Source organism: Anabrus simplex, chromosome 1 (genome assembly GCF_040414725.1).
Source record: "Anabrus simplex isolate iqAnaSimp1 chromosome 1, ASM4041472v1, whole genome shotgun sequence".
Lineage (NCBI taxonomy): Eukaryota > Metazoa > Arthropoda > Insecta > Orthoptera > Tettigoniidae > Anabrus > Anabrus simplex.
In genome coordinates, this window is record NC_090265.1 from 1,388,409,891 (window position 1) to 1,388,425,352 (window position 15,462).

Below are 15,462 nucleotides of genomic sequence, written 5' to 3' on the forward strand. Positions count from 1 at the left end.
TCGAGCTCGGTCACGAATATTTAATGAATGAAGGATTGCATTTACAATATGCTGTTTCTCTGATAAACATCGAACTGAAAGTCTTCACACGCTGCCATAATGTCTGTTAAACGTCGATACAAAGCCTCCCGTTGCCGGAAGAAAAGCTTGTTCAAGGGCTGTATTTATCCTGTAGTCCGAGAGGAATTTGGATAATTTCTACACTGTTGCCTACACTGTTTATTACTGTAAGTGGTCCAGGAATCTAACAGTAGCCAATACTTGTCTTCCAAGAGTGGGAAGAAGGCTTCTTTAAACCAGTACTTTAATTCTTTTTTCCTATTTTCCCTGGTGTTTTTTTTTTTTTACAATTATATTTTCGGCATTAAACATTTCTTTGGAAATTCTCGGGCCGAAAGTTCCAGTTGCCTCTATAGTACAATGAATAATTTCAGTAAAAGAGTACCGGCCATAATAACTGTGGACATAATTATGTACGAATGGTGAGTGCGCTAACTGACTGAGCAACTGTTTGTCTATATTTCTCATCAACAAACGTTCGCTTTCATTTCGCGCACGAAGCCACTCTGAGCTATACAGTTTATTGAAGAACGGGTGTAGTCTAAAAATCGCTCTATAGCTGCTTCCACAAATTTGCAAAGTATTTGCGAATTTATTTCTTTCCTCTCCTTCTTTCAGATACGCACGGGATTCAAATTTCGTGATTTGGATTAAAATTTCGTGATTTTTCTACTTTTGATTCTATACTTTTTCTTGAAGCGACCCAATCTGTCAGTAGATGCGTTGAAATTACTTCATCCCATTGCAATCTCTCTTGAAAGTTCCAAGGATCACAGTCGCACGTCTACATTGCGAACATTCCGCTTCAACCTTCCTGCATCTGCAAAGCCAGAAAATATATTTTATACATACATACATTTCCTGTGTTAACGGAAATTACTGACGTAGATTATAAATGGCTCTCCCACATGTACAGTTATCGTTGTGGCGTGTTCATACGACAACTTTTCTGAACAGTGGTTAATGAAAGCCGTTTCTTAACCCCCTTATTTAACCACAAACGTACAGCTTTCCTCTTGTACGAGAGATCTACAGTACGTTTCACTTTATCCTGTACTGGGTGTGTTGGCCGTGAGGTTAGGGTCGCGCAGCTGTGAGCTTGCATCCGGGAGATAGTGGGTTCGAGCCCCACTGTCGGCAACCTTGAAGATGGTTTTCCATGGTTTCCCATTTTCACACCAGACAAATGCTGGAACTGTGCCTTAATTAAGGCCACAGCCGCTTCCTTCCCACTCCCAGGCCTTTCCTATATCATCGTCACCATAAGACCTATCTGTGTCGGTGCGACGTAAAACAAATAACAATACTTTATCCTGTGGACTGGAAGTATAGCTTGAACTGGTCGATTTGTCAGGTGACTGCGGTGTCGCTGCACTGGACTGACCGGAATCAGACTCGGGACTCAAATCGGATCCGAACCTCTCGTACCTGACAGTGGTGTGTTGCCTTCTCTTTTAGAAAATGCAGTTGAGGTGTCGCTGCTTTCACTATCGCAATTTCTCTCCAGACACGACTCCGAGACAGTGCTGGGATCCATGGGATGATTTTCAATTAATCGCCCATTTTCCGATGCTATTTCACGGGAAGAAAAAACCATTTTCACGGAAATAACGTGATTCATGCTTCAGAACATTAGCCGTATTCATGATTGCTCTCTCAAAGGATCTTGTGTTAACTACCTAGCACAGAAAGCTCAAGGTAACGCGCTCGCTTCAGCTAGTTACCAGGGCTGTCCACGTCCAGCTATATGCTAACGCGTGCAATCTTATTAGACATTTCCGCGTTGATTTCAGGACTTTACAGCTCGAAATGGCAACTAAAGTTTAGTACATTACTTTCGTATGGTCTCCTCATCCTGTCTGCGAAATTTCATTGTCTGTTTCGATATGAACTTACCGATAGTTCCCTTGTAAGTTATATTCTCGTCCACACCTTCAGCAGCTGAATTTGCGGTGGTTGATGATGAAGTTATCACCCATGGTTCCAGTCCGTGTCCATTTCTTGTAGTTCCATAAAATGAGGTGCTGCCACTTTCTTCAGTACCCACCCCGCACTGGGTATAATGATGGTTCCAAATTGTATCAGTCCGCAGTATTCCCCCGCCGCGAATAATGTTATTATTTTTCTGGACAGCCCCCCTAGCATGGGTGCAGACGCTGACCAAACGCCACTTGATAAGAGAACAGACGCATTTGGACTGATTTCCCTCATGCAGCAGGATATTTTCTGTTGTAGTTTTCTCCCCTAGATTTTGGTAGTCCCTTACCAAACCTGCAAGAACCCAGGGACATTATATCTCTCCTATTCAGGCACATCACCTTTTACCAGTTAGGCGTGGGTTGCCCTGCCAGGCGCTTAAGCTTCCGCCGGCATACCTCTCACAATCACTTATGCATAGAAGTCTCCTCACCTGCTTGAGAGCTTTGGCCAAGGTGCAGATACCTTTGTATTATTATTATTATTATTATTATTATTATTATTATTATTATTATTATTATTATTATTATTATTATTATTATTATTATTATTATTATTATTATTTGCATATTCAGCCACTGGAAGGAAAGGAGAGTTAGTTTAGTTTTTCTCATTGTATTTTTTAGTATTCGTATTCCGATGCGATACGACATACTAGTACATTGAAGAGAAAGTGTAAGCATTTATTGGTATTGCCGGTTGGAAAAATCGTTTGTATTGCTATCGTGTGAGGCTCACGTTTATTTTTTATTGTTTTTATTTGTTTTATCTTGATAATGATAAGTGTCAGCGTCGAACTGACAACAAGTATTCAATGCGTTGTAGTCTGTCAGTCACGATATGGACTTTACCCAGCAGTCGTGCTCCGTGATTGCACACGCTTCGCAGCTTACCACAAAAGGAACGTTTGCAGTTTCTAACATCTTTCCTTTTATCACACGATAGCTTAGTGGAGAGTACAGTACTTTCAAAATGGCTTGTGAACTTACAGTTATGGCGCTGACATTGCAATTTAGACCTTACAGTAGTTTTCCAAGCAGGAACTGCTGTACTGAGTAAGTGCAGTGGTTTGATGTTTTCGTTCGGATGTATCGAATGTAATGAAACATGTCGACAACAATACAGACAATACAATTCTCGTTATTTATCCAAGGTATTTACTTCCTTTGTCGTACTATAAACAGCATACATGAATGCTATTCAGATTTGAAGAGTCAGATCATTGAAAATGTTAGATCTTCTCGAAACGTAAACTCAGGTTTGCTGATTTCTAGCTAATTATACTATCCATTGCTCCAGAGTGGCAAATTTGAGTATGCGTCCCATCTTCACTTGTAGATGTCACGGCATCAATAACTATAACGGATAGGTGACCTAGCTGTGAAATCCAGTAAAGTTACACTTGAGTAGTGGTGGTGGTTATTGTTTGAAGGGGAAATACCCTTAGCCAGTCCCCCCCCCCCCTCCCCCAGTACAAACTGTTGAGTGCTCTAATCTTTCCATTCCTTTAATATTTGTTACGGTATAAGTACTGCGCCACTCATCCTTGAAACTTGTGTTCATGTAAGTGCTACCAGCCGCAGTAGTATAAGATTCAATTCTCAAGTTTCAGTAAGTTTAGCCATTTACAGTAGTTCCAGTGTCCAACAAATCGTTGTAGTAATGACGTATTACTGATAAATATGTTCTAATTTCCTATATTTTCACTGTTGCCAGTTGAAAGCAATCGATTACTAACTCTCTTCAGTAAACCTTTCCCCCACCCTCCCGCGCTCGTTCTCAGTCTAAACTTAGTGTGCTAATTTAATTATTCATAACTATTATAATTGATCATATTTCATGTACAGAAGTGCTGCTAATCGAAGCACAGTGTATCATTCATATTTTATGTTCCAAATAACCTGTCATTTCAATTTTAAAGGAATTACTTGTTGAACATATTACTGTCAAAGAGGTGGAAAGTTTTGTACTTTTTAATTGTATGCCGGTGCTGCCAACTGACAAAACATAAACAATTGTCTTATTTTATTCCACCTTCAATTACCTCATATCTAATACACTATCAGTTCAATTTCGTTTGCTTTTAGAGTTACGTGTATACTCATATTAACGTCATGGTATTTAAAAGTGTGTAGTGCACCCGTTATCCTCCTTATGATGAAATCTGAGGATGATGTATGTAACTATCCGTGAATCCGTAACTTCGTGATTTCGGATTGTAAACCCATGTATCCGCCGTAAAGTAGGCTGTGTAGTTCTTTACAGAACATGTTGTTATAGATTTCGATCTTAGATACTGCCCATGCCTTGTGTTCTCTGCGTGAATACACTGTCACTGTTATTTTAAGGCTATAGCCAGTGCGGTTTACATTATTAGATTCTCATTGTCGAGTCCCTCAAACCAAGCTTAGATTCAGTGTTCATCATCATTCGTGGCGGACTCTTGCCAATGGCTGCATGAATTCGAGTCACTTGTGGACATTTGACCACATCACGACTGTTAAGAGTTAGAAACTCGATCTTCCAGTTACCTACAGGACACAGATTATCTCGTTAGTCTGTTTATACCTCCCTTTCTAGTGTGTTGTATTGCACTAAATGAACGTTATGAGTAACTTTGCTCCGAACTACCGGGCGAGTTGGCCGTGCGCGTAGTGGCGCGCAGTTGTGAGCTTGCATCCGGGAGATAGTAGGTTCGAATCCCACTATCGGCAGCCCTGAAGATGGTTTTCCGTGGTTTCCCATTTTCACACCAGGCAAATGCTGGGGCTGTACCTTAATTAAGGCCACGGCCGCTTCCTTCCAACTCCTAGGCCTTTCCTATCCCATCGTCGCCATAAGACCTATCTGTGTCGGTGCGACGTAAAGCCACTAGCAAAAAAAAATTGCTCCGAACTTGCTAATTTTGTGCCTCTTTGCTTGCAGGTGAGTATGCAGCTTCTTTCACCTCTAGCGAATGAAATAATAATCTTCCTGCACAGTGCCAAAAAATAGTTCACGTTACTTAGGTAAGTACATATATTCATAATCAGTAACCAAGTCCACTCAACTGTTCGACTAGGAAGCTGTACCATTCAGTGATCCCGTATTCGGATCTTGGTGTAATTATTTCCGATTTTTCCTTACTTGAGGTAATTATCGGGGTAATTTCACCTGTCTCAATCGAAACCTAAATCATTAAAATTTTACGCATTTCTAAGGACCCCACGGAATTACTCTTCGTTAATTTCTTCTTTTATCCGTACGCGAGAACAGTGATCAGAAGATGACCCGATGCCCCACGAATCAACAACTAATGTGCTGTAAGATAGATATTTACGTTAGAGTGATTGATTCTAGTTCTCTTTATCAGAACTTACGTATTTCTCTACCGACTGTTTCGTTCACTGGTGTGGGCTTATAAATTTGAATTTCCTCATATTATTAGTGTTTTGGATTACTGATATTATCAGTTAAACTTTATGTTACTTTTGAAATTACATCGAATTTTGATACATTTGATCTGCATTTCATTAAAGATGCGACGCCAGTGTAATGTAAACCTCACTTTGGAGAGTACATGCCGATTGTTTTTCTAAAAGGCGAGCTAATAGTCTAATTGAGTGTAGGTTTTGATCATGGACCCATTATCTTGGTACGATCACGTTTCTATGTGCTTGTTAGTTACGTAGCATCTCTTTCTCTTCCTGTTCTCATATCCCTATTGTATTGCGGCCAAGGGTGTAGCTTCCTGGATGGCATACTTTGACTTCGAGTTATTTTTTCATCTGAACAAAAAATGCAAAGCGATTTCGCCGTGCGGTTAGGGTCGTCTAGCTCTGAGCTTGCTTTCGGGAGATGGTGGGTTCGAATCCCACCATCGGCAACCGTGTTCGAGGTTTTACATGTTCACACCATGCAAATGTACCTTAATTAAGCCCAAGGTGGCTACCTTCCAAATCCTGGCTTTTTCCCATACTTGCGTCGCGGAAAACCTTCGATTTGTTTAGTGCGACGTTAAACCAGTAGAAAAATGAAAAGGAAGAAAGTTCCTTGTGTTCTTGACAGTACAATTAAAATTGAAATAATTGATAAGGAGATTCCATCTATTCAATACCAAAGAATAAGAAATGTAGTGAATTACATTCTCATTTAATAATAATTAGAAATGGTACCGGTTTCGACCTTAGTCCAGGTCATCATCAACCGATTAAGAAATGGAAAACAATGCATAGGATCAGTAGAAGAGGCAATATGAAAAGGAAATGAACGGGGGTAAACACTGTAAAACTTAGAAGAAGTAAAATACAAGTCATTTAAAAGAAAAACAGTGCGCAATTCTCTTAGCGGCAGCAAGGCACACGTAGCGCTAGGCAAAGTCGCACAATGACAGTAGTTAAGGAATAGAAAGACTGCATGGAGTTACATTTACTTGTACGTAATACGTGAGAGAAAAACTCACTAGGTGGTTTTTCACTCACAGCTCCATCTCTTCCGCGTTACACGGTTAAGTGAGACATCAGATAACTAGTTTAATCTGCTCAGTAGAAAAGAATTGATTAGTTACATGCGTTAACCATTGTTAGATAATAACATGATAATAGAAGTAAAACATCAACATTCAAAATAAACATTATCTGAGCTCTCGTTTCCGCTCACCTTCTCGTAAGAAACGAACAATGTCTCTTCTCAGCCATTGAAATTTTGAACAGCAGGAATATACCTCACACTAAATTAGAATGGTAATACATCAATGCCAACGGAAACACTTTGTTGTATCGTATTCTGTGGAACAGTAAACTATATAGCCTACTTAAAAGTTTAAAAGTTAGTTCTTTTGTCATATGCAGAATGAAACATTTCACATTTACTTCAGAGTTTTAAAGAATAGTTTTTAAAATTATTTCTTAGTGTCCTTTTATGATGGACGTGAGAATCCCTATTTTAATTTTTATCGACGTCTTCGGGAGTACTGTACAAGTTTTAATGTTCTGCAGATTGTATTCTTCTGTTGCTGTAGCTCATGTATTGCAGTTGTAACTTCGTGTGAGTATTGTTAACAGTCTTCAGTGTTGACTGATACATATTATGATGACTGTGTTTTTCACGCATATATATGGTAAATAGGTCTTCCGTTAGTGTAATATGTAACATTTTTGTTGCTGTGGAGGAAGAACCAACTGACAGTTGAAGTTCAGAATTATTTTCTATTGTATTATGCTTGCCGTTGACTTGGATTCATAAATATATGAGGTTTGTGTCGGGCATATTTTGCTGTAATTTTTTAGACGCCAGGAAGATAGAGGAGAACCGCCGAACAGGAACAGTTTCAAGAATGTGAAAGGAGTACATATTTTTCGTGCTTAGATTTAGATTTCACAGACAAATATAATGTGAATTGTGTTTTTCAGAGCACAGGAACATTGAGTTATGTTTAAAAGAAGTGAAAATTTCATTATAATATGTGATATTCATATATTCTGCTCCTTGGCTGAGTGGTCAGGGTCGTGGCCTTTGGTTCAGATGGTGCTGATTTCGACTCCTCCGGGTGGGGGATTTTAGTCGCGTCTGATCATTTCCTTTGTCTCGGGGATTGGATATTCTTGTTTGTCTCTTTACACACAAATGCACACAACACTCCATACTACTAACCACCACAGAAACACGCCATAGTAAATACATTCCTCTGCATAGGGTTGGTGTCAGGAAGGGCGCCTGGCCGTAAAACAGTGTGAAGTCCACATGTGGGACACAATTCGCTCCCGCGATCCCACCAGGATTTAGCTAGTAGTAGTAGTAGTAGTAGTAGTAGTAGTAGTAGTAGTTGTTGTTGTAATACCTTTCATTTGATTGCGAATCCACAAATACCGGCTGGTCGTGTGCTCGTGGCTGTTGTGTATTTAAATCTGGCCATATTATGTTCTCAATGTTTATTGTATTCTACATAAATTACTCTTCTTCTCTCTTTAGATTTTAATTAATGTATTCAAAAGTTGGTCTGTTCCGACCTGGCTGTAGATACACGCTTATCAGTGATGTAATGAACGTAATTCCTCATGGCTGCTGCTGTAACGATCTCTCGGTTTGTGTGCTCCAGCCCCCTTCCTATCACATCGTTAACGCGAGCACCGAGTCTGTCTAATGGAATTATAATTATCTCAGGTTATCGAATTATATATCTATTGCACCAGCTACCTAACACCTTGTCGCAGATTTATGGCAGAGTAAGCGTAAAGCATTGCCAATTTAATACTCTACGTTGTAGATTCAGGATAAATGTTTGCTCTGGATTAGATTGATTGAAACAAGAATGCCCAGTTTGCAGCCTCTGCTTGTATTAGTTTGTAGAGGATACGTCAGAGAGAACTGGCTAGGATTTATACATTCCTCCCATAGATTCTGAAAATATTTTATAAGTGTCACATTACCGTCAGTTTAGAGTGTATTGTCAGTTGGGAACTTTTTTGACTACATTGGTAGAAATAACATTAATTGAGGTCGTACATATAACTACCATGATATTCAGTATTTGAGAGCGGAATTGTACACAAAGCAAAGTTTTAATAAAATGTGCCCATGTTAATATATGCTTAATATGGGACAATGTTTCTAATATTCTGAGCTGTTAGGCAAGCAACGAAAATATAGATGTGTGTAACAGTAATCAGTGTGAAAATTGATACTTTGATACTGAATACGGCAGATTTTAACGAACATATGCCCATATTTAAATAGGCATAATAAAGAACCATTTTGGTGGTATTCCTTCATTATTGAAGAGGCAACTAAAATAGTCTGCCATGCTGAGTAGGTGAGATGGTAAAACACTGACCGACCGGACGAGTTGGCCGTGCGGTTAGGGGCGCGCAGCTGTGAGTTTGCATCCGGGAGATGGTGGGTTCGAATCCCACTGTCGCCAGCATTAAGGGTGGTTTTCCGTGGTTTCCCATTTTCATACTAGGCAAATGCTGAGGCTGTACCTTATTGAGGCCACGGTCGCTTCCTTCCCACTCCTAGGCTTTTCCTATCTCATTGTCGTCGTCGCCATAAGACCTTTCTCTGTTGGTGCGACGTAAAGCAAAATTGAAAAGATAAAACACTGACCTTCTGATTCAACGCTAGCTAGTTCGATCCCGGCTCAGTCCAGTGCCATTCGAAGATGCCTTGTGTCAGTAGATTTACCGACAGGTAAAAGAACTCCTGTGGGGCAAAATCAATTCTGGCATCTGGGAGCCTCGGGAAACCATACAGTGGTCAGTGGAACGAAAAAGAAAATATTATTAGAAACTAGTGTGTATACCTGAATTCGAAATTCTCACATGGATTTCGTATGTAGGATACTTACGATTTATTTATACAAAGCAGTAAGGCTGTAAGTTCATCTCCTAGGGGCTATACATGCGATTGTTGAAATAAGTTGTTCTCTTGTTTTATAATTTCGAAGATCGTATTTTCAACTTGATATTTCTTTTTTGAATTTATTTTTTAACAGAAATGATTTTGGATTCAACTAAATTACGTTGTATTAATTTGTAACTAGCATTTCAACTGTACTAAAGGTTTGTAAAACCACATCAGGGTGTGCTTGTAAGAGGCTATCATCACCGGACATTGTTTATTATAAATGTTTTTAAACTAATGTAGCATTCGTCTGAAAATTTATGATATGCAGTATTGAGTTCAGGGTCTGATCTTTACATTATGTTTTTAATGCTCAGGTATGTGAGCTTTTGGGATAATAGTATGCTGAATTTATCTTCATTATAATTCGCATTGGTAATTTTATGCTGGAATATTTCAGTAGCCGAGTCGTGTTATTTGCACCAAAGAGCTAACCACCGGTAAATGTATACCTTAGAATCATAGTGCGATTTCAGGCCATGCATTCGACGGTTGTTACTGAATATTAGAATAGATGGCTTATTATTTTATTTCATGGCACGAAATTGCACTACACTTAATCTAATTAAAATCATCGACCGTAAGGTTTTCCTATCAAGTTGCTGGCTTTGTATGTCCGTACACAATGTTTTTGTGGGTATCATCTATGCAGCTACGTGTAACGGGACAGTGCGCATGTTACATGTTCTAAACGCTGTAGTACAATGTGCTGATTCACCACAGGACGTCAGAATGGTCTTCCAATTTCCAGAATTACGGATCTTGTTGGAGTCTTTGTTAGAGTCTGTAGTAATGCAAAAAAAAAAAAAGGAAGAGACAGATCATGTTTGTGTTGATGGACATTTCATCTGGCCGTCACGTACCTTTGCTAAGACGTGATGGCGTGCACCTCTTCCTCATGGCCACCCCACGGAGCTTCAATACCCGCTCAACTAACTTACTGTTCATGAATCGACGTGGTCTTTATAATTGGTATTAGAACAGAATTGTGCCGCAGTTTTTATGTAGCTCTTATAGCCCACCCACTAAACGTCATTGTCGTTCTTATTAAGGGAACACCAAGAGTAAATTTCGAATACAAAATTGAGGTGGCCAAAGTCACTTTAACAGGACGACTAACTCACTAATTCACGAAGAATCTATAAAGTGTTAACAGCATCTGTCATACTGATAATTGTAGTGCCAGCCAATTTTTTCTATGAAGTGGTTAGGTGGGATTTCGGATCAGTACCTTAAATTAAGTTGGACAAAAATACAAAGAAAGTAAAGCTGGCTCAGATACAAAGTTTCCGCTATAGTGTCTTGATAGGGAACATCTATAGACGATTGCTATAATTTACATTGAAGGGAAACATCTGATGTATAGTATTCTAATTTTACAAACGAATATCGATCGTTGGCAATAAATGTGCATGGAATGTACGAGAATTGGTATAAGAAGTTGTGAAAATAAAAAAAAGTAACTTAAATAGTCGCAACCATCATTCGCTGAAGTCTATGGGAATCACGTTACACTGGGTTAAAATGGTGATAATAATAATAATAATAATAATAATAATAATAATAATAATAATAATAATAAATGATGATGATTTTACGTCCTTCTATCTAATTCCCCAATTTTTTGAGCGGCGGAGGTGCTGGAATTTGTCTCGTAGAAGTTCTTCTACTGCCGATAAATCTACCGACACGAGGCTTGCTTATTTTTGAGTACCTTCAAATACCACCGGACTGAACCAGGATCGCACCCACACGTTTAAAGTCACGAAAGGGTAATATCCTTGTACTCCCAGTGAAAATAGTTTTTATAATTATTTATGCCTTATTTTTTTTATATATCTATGGAATATCCATAAGAAAATATTTTTCATTTTGTAGTAATTCCATCCAGACCTTGAGAAGTTTCTTCTCGAAGTTCACTACTTATGTACTGTTTCCGTGTTAGACGTATGTGGTAACATACAATTAGCGAACTGCAATCACCCCGTATATGTTTCTATATTTTACTGCAAGTTTGTGTCAGGTGAAAACGTAGCTCTATTCTTATTTATTTCTCTCCGCGCCTGCAGAATGATTAGAAAGCAACTTGCTGGATAGTTGTGTTGGACGGGTAGGCTCTATGCCACATTGCAGGCGATTTGGCTCAAAATTACCATCTAGTTAAATTAGCATATTTTCGTATGGTCGCCGCTGTGGTTTCGTTTCCAGCTCGGTGACCCGGACTCAACGGCTCTGCTGCGAATTTGAATAGTTTGAGAAGCTGAAAGGGGCTATATTCAAGCTCCTGAGAACAACCGAGAATGAGATGTGTTCAGATACCACTCTTGGCCAATCTAGAAATGGTTTCCAATGTGTTCAGATACCACTCTTGGCCAATCTAGAAATGGTTTCCAACTGAAACTTTTGTTAAAAGTCAGGATAGTATTGACTTCGGCAAATACCTTTAACTCGTGAATGCATGGCAGCATGCTCGAATTTTTGAGCTATGGTTTATCTTGTACTGACGTCGAACATACAGTCCTGAGCTCACCAGCCACTCGATCACCGATACCAGCGACTGATCTGACAAATATAAAATTCATGGTTAGTCACCAGACCTCCTTAAAGTTCAGATTTTATTTCATTAGGAAGACTTGACCCTTGTATGTTTGTTGTTGCTTGTTGTTTTAAGGGGCCTAACATCGAAGGTCATCGGCCCTCTTGTATGTTTAGTCAGTCATCAGCCCGAAGGCTGGTTGGATCCTCAACAGTTCCGCCATCAGCTGTCATAGATGGCATAGGCATCACTGAAGAGGCGTACTGGAGAAATGAGGAGTGAGGTAGTTTCCCGTTGCTTTCCTCACCGAGCCATATCAGTCTGCCAAACCCACTGCAATGCATGCACCAACTGACCCTATGAGCAATATTTTCACACCATTCATAGCAGGGACTGGCTGCAGAAGGAATGGCATTACTAGCATCACTCATACCTCAGTCACTTTCATTTTGTCAAAGCCAAGGATAAAACAGATCAGTGAAAGTAACAAAATTGCTCTAGCCCATACCAGAAGACATAGTGCACTGTAAACACTAGGTCCTGCCAGCAAAGGCACACTTCACCCTTAAAAAATGCATATTTCTTCTTATTGGCGTTACAGCAATACCTATTACTGACTGAAGCGTTTCTTACTGGAATTAAAACCAAGTTAATGGAATTACTGGCATATCTGAAGGCAAGGTTCAGAGTTAACCTTTTCCCTTCTCGACCCTATGGGGTAGCCCTCTCTTATAAATGTATGTGTGGTTGGTTATTCCAGAATACGTTATTGTCTGAACTCAGCTGAAATTGGTGATAATTATGAATAACGAATGTGAGTGTAAGGAATTTATTTTTCTGTAGTCATTACTCTATTTTGTGTGTAAGTGTGTTAATCCTCCTATATATCGTAAGATACTGTTGAGTTTTGTCACGATAATGCTTCGAATATTTTAAATATTCCTTGCGTCATTAACACCATGGAGATTAGCTCGGTGCAATAGCTAGGCGTAATAATGTGTACCAATGGACAAGGAAGGTAGATAGGTCTGAAGGCCTCTTGAGATGAAATGTGTATGATTTTGTTATTCATCTAGTGCAATCCCAGCAATGGAAAAGCAGATACAATAGTTACTCTGGTTATCACACATGTTCTTAGTATTGCAAGCCATAACAACACTCAGGAAGAAAGTAGGAAACAAACATAAATTATATTACCTGCATGAGAATTCCCTCTCTCCTAGACACAGTTCGAGACATTCTTGTCGTGAATTGGCAGTGTGCTGCTTCTTGGCGTGGCCCTCTAGACGGTAACCTTGCACGCGGTCGAAGCACCATGCACGCTCACATGGTTTCACTCCCAGGCAGCTTTTTTGTGCATAGATGGTGAACACTGGGAATTGTGACCGTGTCAGCGCTCCTGAAACACACCAGAGGCACACGTGTAAGACACAAGATTTGATTGTACTTAAAACATACATTTATTGATTAATAAATCTTCAGTATGTTTTGAGACAAAAACTGTTGCGAATACCATTGCATATTGTTGTAGTCAACTTTGCCCTAGGGCAAAAAATTAATCGATGAATTTCTTATAATCTACTACATTTCATTCAGAGACTTGCATCTTATTACATAATTTCTATGAGCATCTGTAACCGTACATACTAACAATGAGTGTGACCATAAATTCATAACATGTTCAGCTTTTCAGTTGAAATAACAGTGTATTTCTACATAGGTGTGTTCTGTATTTTGCCAAAATTAATTTTAAATTTAGCTTGGTTAAATGCTAGCCTCTCACACTAATAATGATAGCCATTCCCCTCCATGATATATATACGGGGTGGTCAGAAACAGCGCGAACAAGGTATATGAGCATTAGAGGGTTGGTCATACTGATAAATAATTTGAAACAAATGTCGTGCAGTTGTTATTTTATCAACTGCTGAAGTTAGGCAATCAGATCGCTTCGCGAACGAATTCAAAGGGTCTTTGCGGGGCGGTGTTGCTAAATGTGCACGTGGCGTAAGACCAGCTTAAGAGGCTCAATCGAAGAAGAAAACTTCGTTGAGGGAGGGATATGAACACGAACTTCTGACTGACAGGATCGCGTCATATCAAGTACGCTACTGCGACACCAGCTGACACTCATTATGTGTTTGTACTTGATGATGATTTCTCGGCATGAACTCAGGCCAGTGCAGATTTATCAAGACCGCCTCGCAAAGTCTATTTGAATTCCTTCGCGAAACACTTTCATTGGCTAACTTCAACAGCTGATAAAATGACAACGGCGCAAGGTATCGAATTATTTCTTTCAAATTATTTATCAGTGTGACCAACCCTCTAACGCTGATATACCCGGTTCACGTTGTTTCCGACCATCTTGTATATATGTAGGAATTTTGTAGAACAATACATAATAACAATGATGCATTATTATGACAAAGAGTTGTGATATCCGTTCATTATACTTTACTGGCTATAAATGCTCAGTGTATTTTAGTTTACGATTTCAGGTATATACTTACTGTTATTTTGTATTTTGACGTGGTATAAACTGTCAAGTGTAAGTTGACGATCAGGTTTAGCATTATAGCTATATACTCGAAACTGTACGTGAGATTTACGGATTTTGAACAGTTACTAAAGCTGTTCTTTATCTCAGGTTCTCTTCTCCGCTACGCACCGTATTCAAATCTCGGTCATTACCGATGTAATGTTTGATATGCAGTAGTTTTTTTTATTTATTTGAGATCTTCAATGTGCCAGTTTTATCCCTGTAATCATTGGTTGTTCATTGTTCTACATTTTTGGCTCTTTATCCGACATACTTCCCTATATAGTCGCTTACTGGGAACTTAATTTCTGATACGCCTACCTCCATTTCGTCAACAATTTTAGAAGATGTTGAGGAAATAATAACAAGTATATGAAGACTATTGTTATTTTTCCAAACTGATCAATTTGTTGACTTGGCAAAATTGCAAATTTTATTGATTACCTAGTACTAGATCCATTGTACAGACAAAAGAATCAGGAATTGATTTAATTAGTGCCTCCTTTACACCATCTCCTTATTTTTGACACTGCATTCTGTCACTTACCGTTTTGTGTCTTACTAGCATTTAGCACACCGTTATGTGTTCTGTACTCTTCTGCTAGATTAAGTCTGTACAGAGTCAAGTCTACAAGCATAACATGTTATAAGACCAAATGCATGAAACATGTTCCCTTCACATCTAATCAAGATTGAAAACTTGCTTTGACGGAAACGGCATATATCATTACTTGTAAGACAACATAATAAAATAATTGTTACACATTGGCTTCATGCTATTCAGAACATATCGTCCGACACCCATTGTAACAATGTCTTCAATTCTGATGACATCCCGACAGTAGCTGTCCTTGTTGTTCTAAACAAGGAGTATAATTAATCTTCGTAAATGTCCAGATAAAGTGCATTGATGAATTGGTCTAATTATCGAAATGACCTTGTTTGATTCACAGTCAATCTATATACA

At 39.0% G+C, this 15,462-nt stretch overlaps 1 protein-coding gene across 2 annotated transcripts in view; it reads right to left on the bottom strand.

Moving 5' to 3' along the window:
* Positions 1 to 15,462, bottom strand: part of LOC136878933 (uncharacterized) — a 241,985-nt gene that overhangs the window by 55,524 nt on the left and 170,999 nt on the right. For both annotated transcript variants that reach the window (XM_067152562.2, XM_068229018.1), the window contains exon 3: positions 13,151 to 13,352. In XM_067152562.2, coding sequence (XP_067008663.2) covers positions 13,151 to 13,352 — 202 coding nt within the window. The remainder of the gene's footprint in view (positions 1 to 13,150; positions 13,353 to 15,462) is intronic.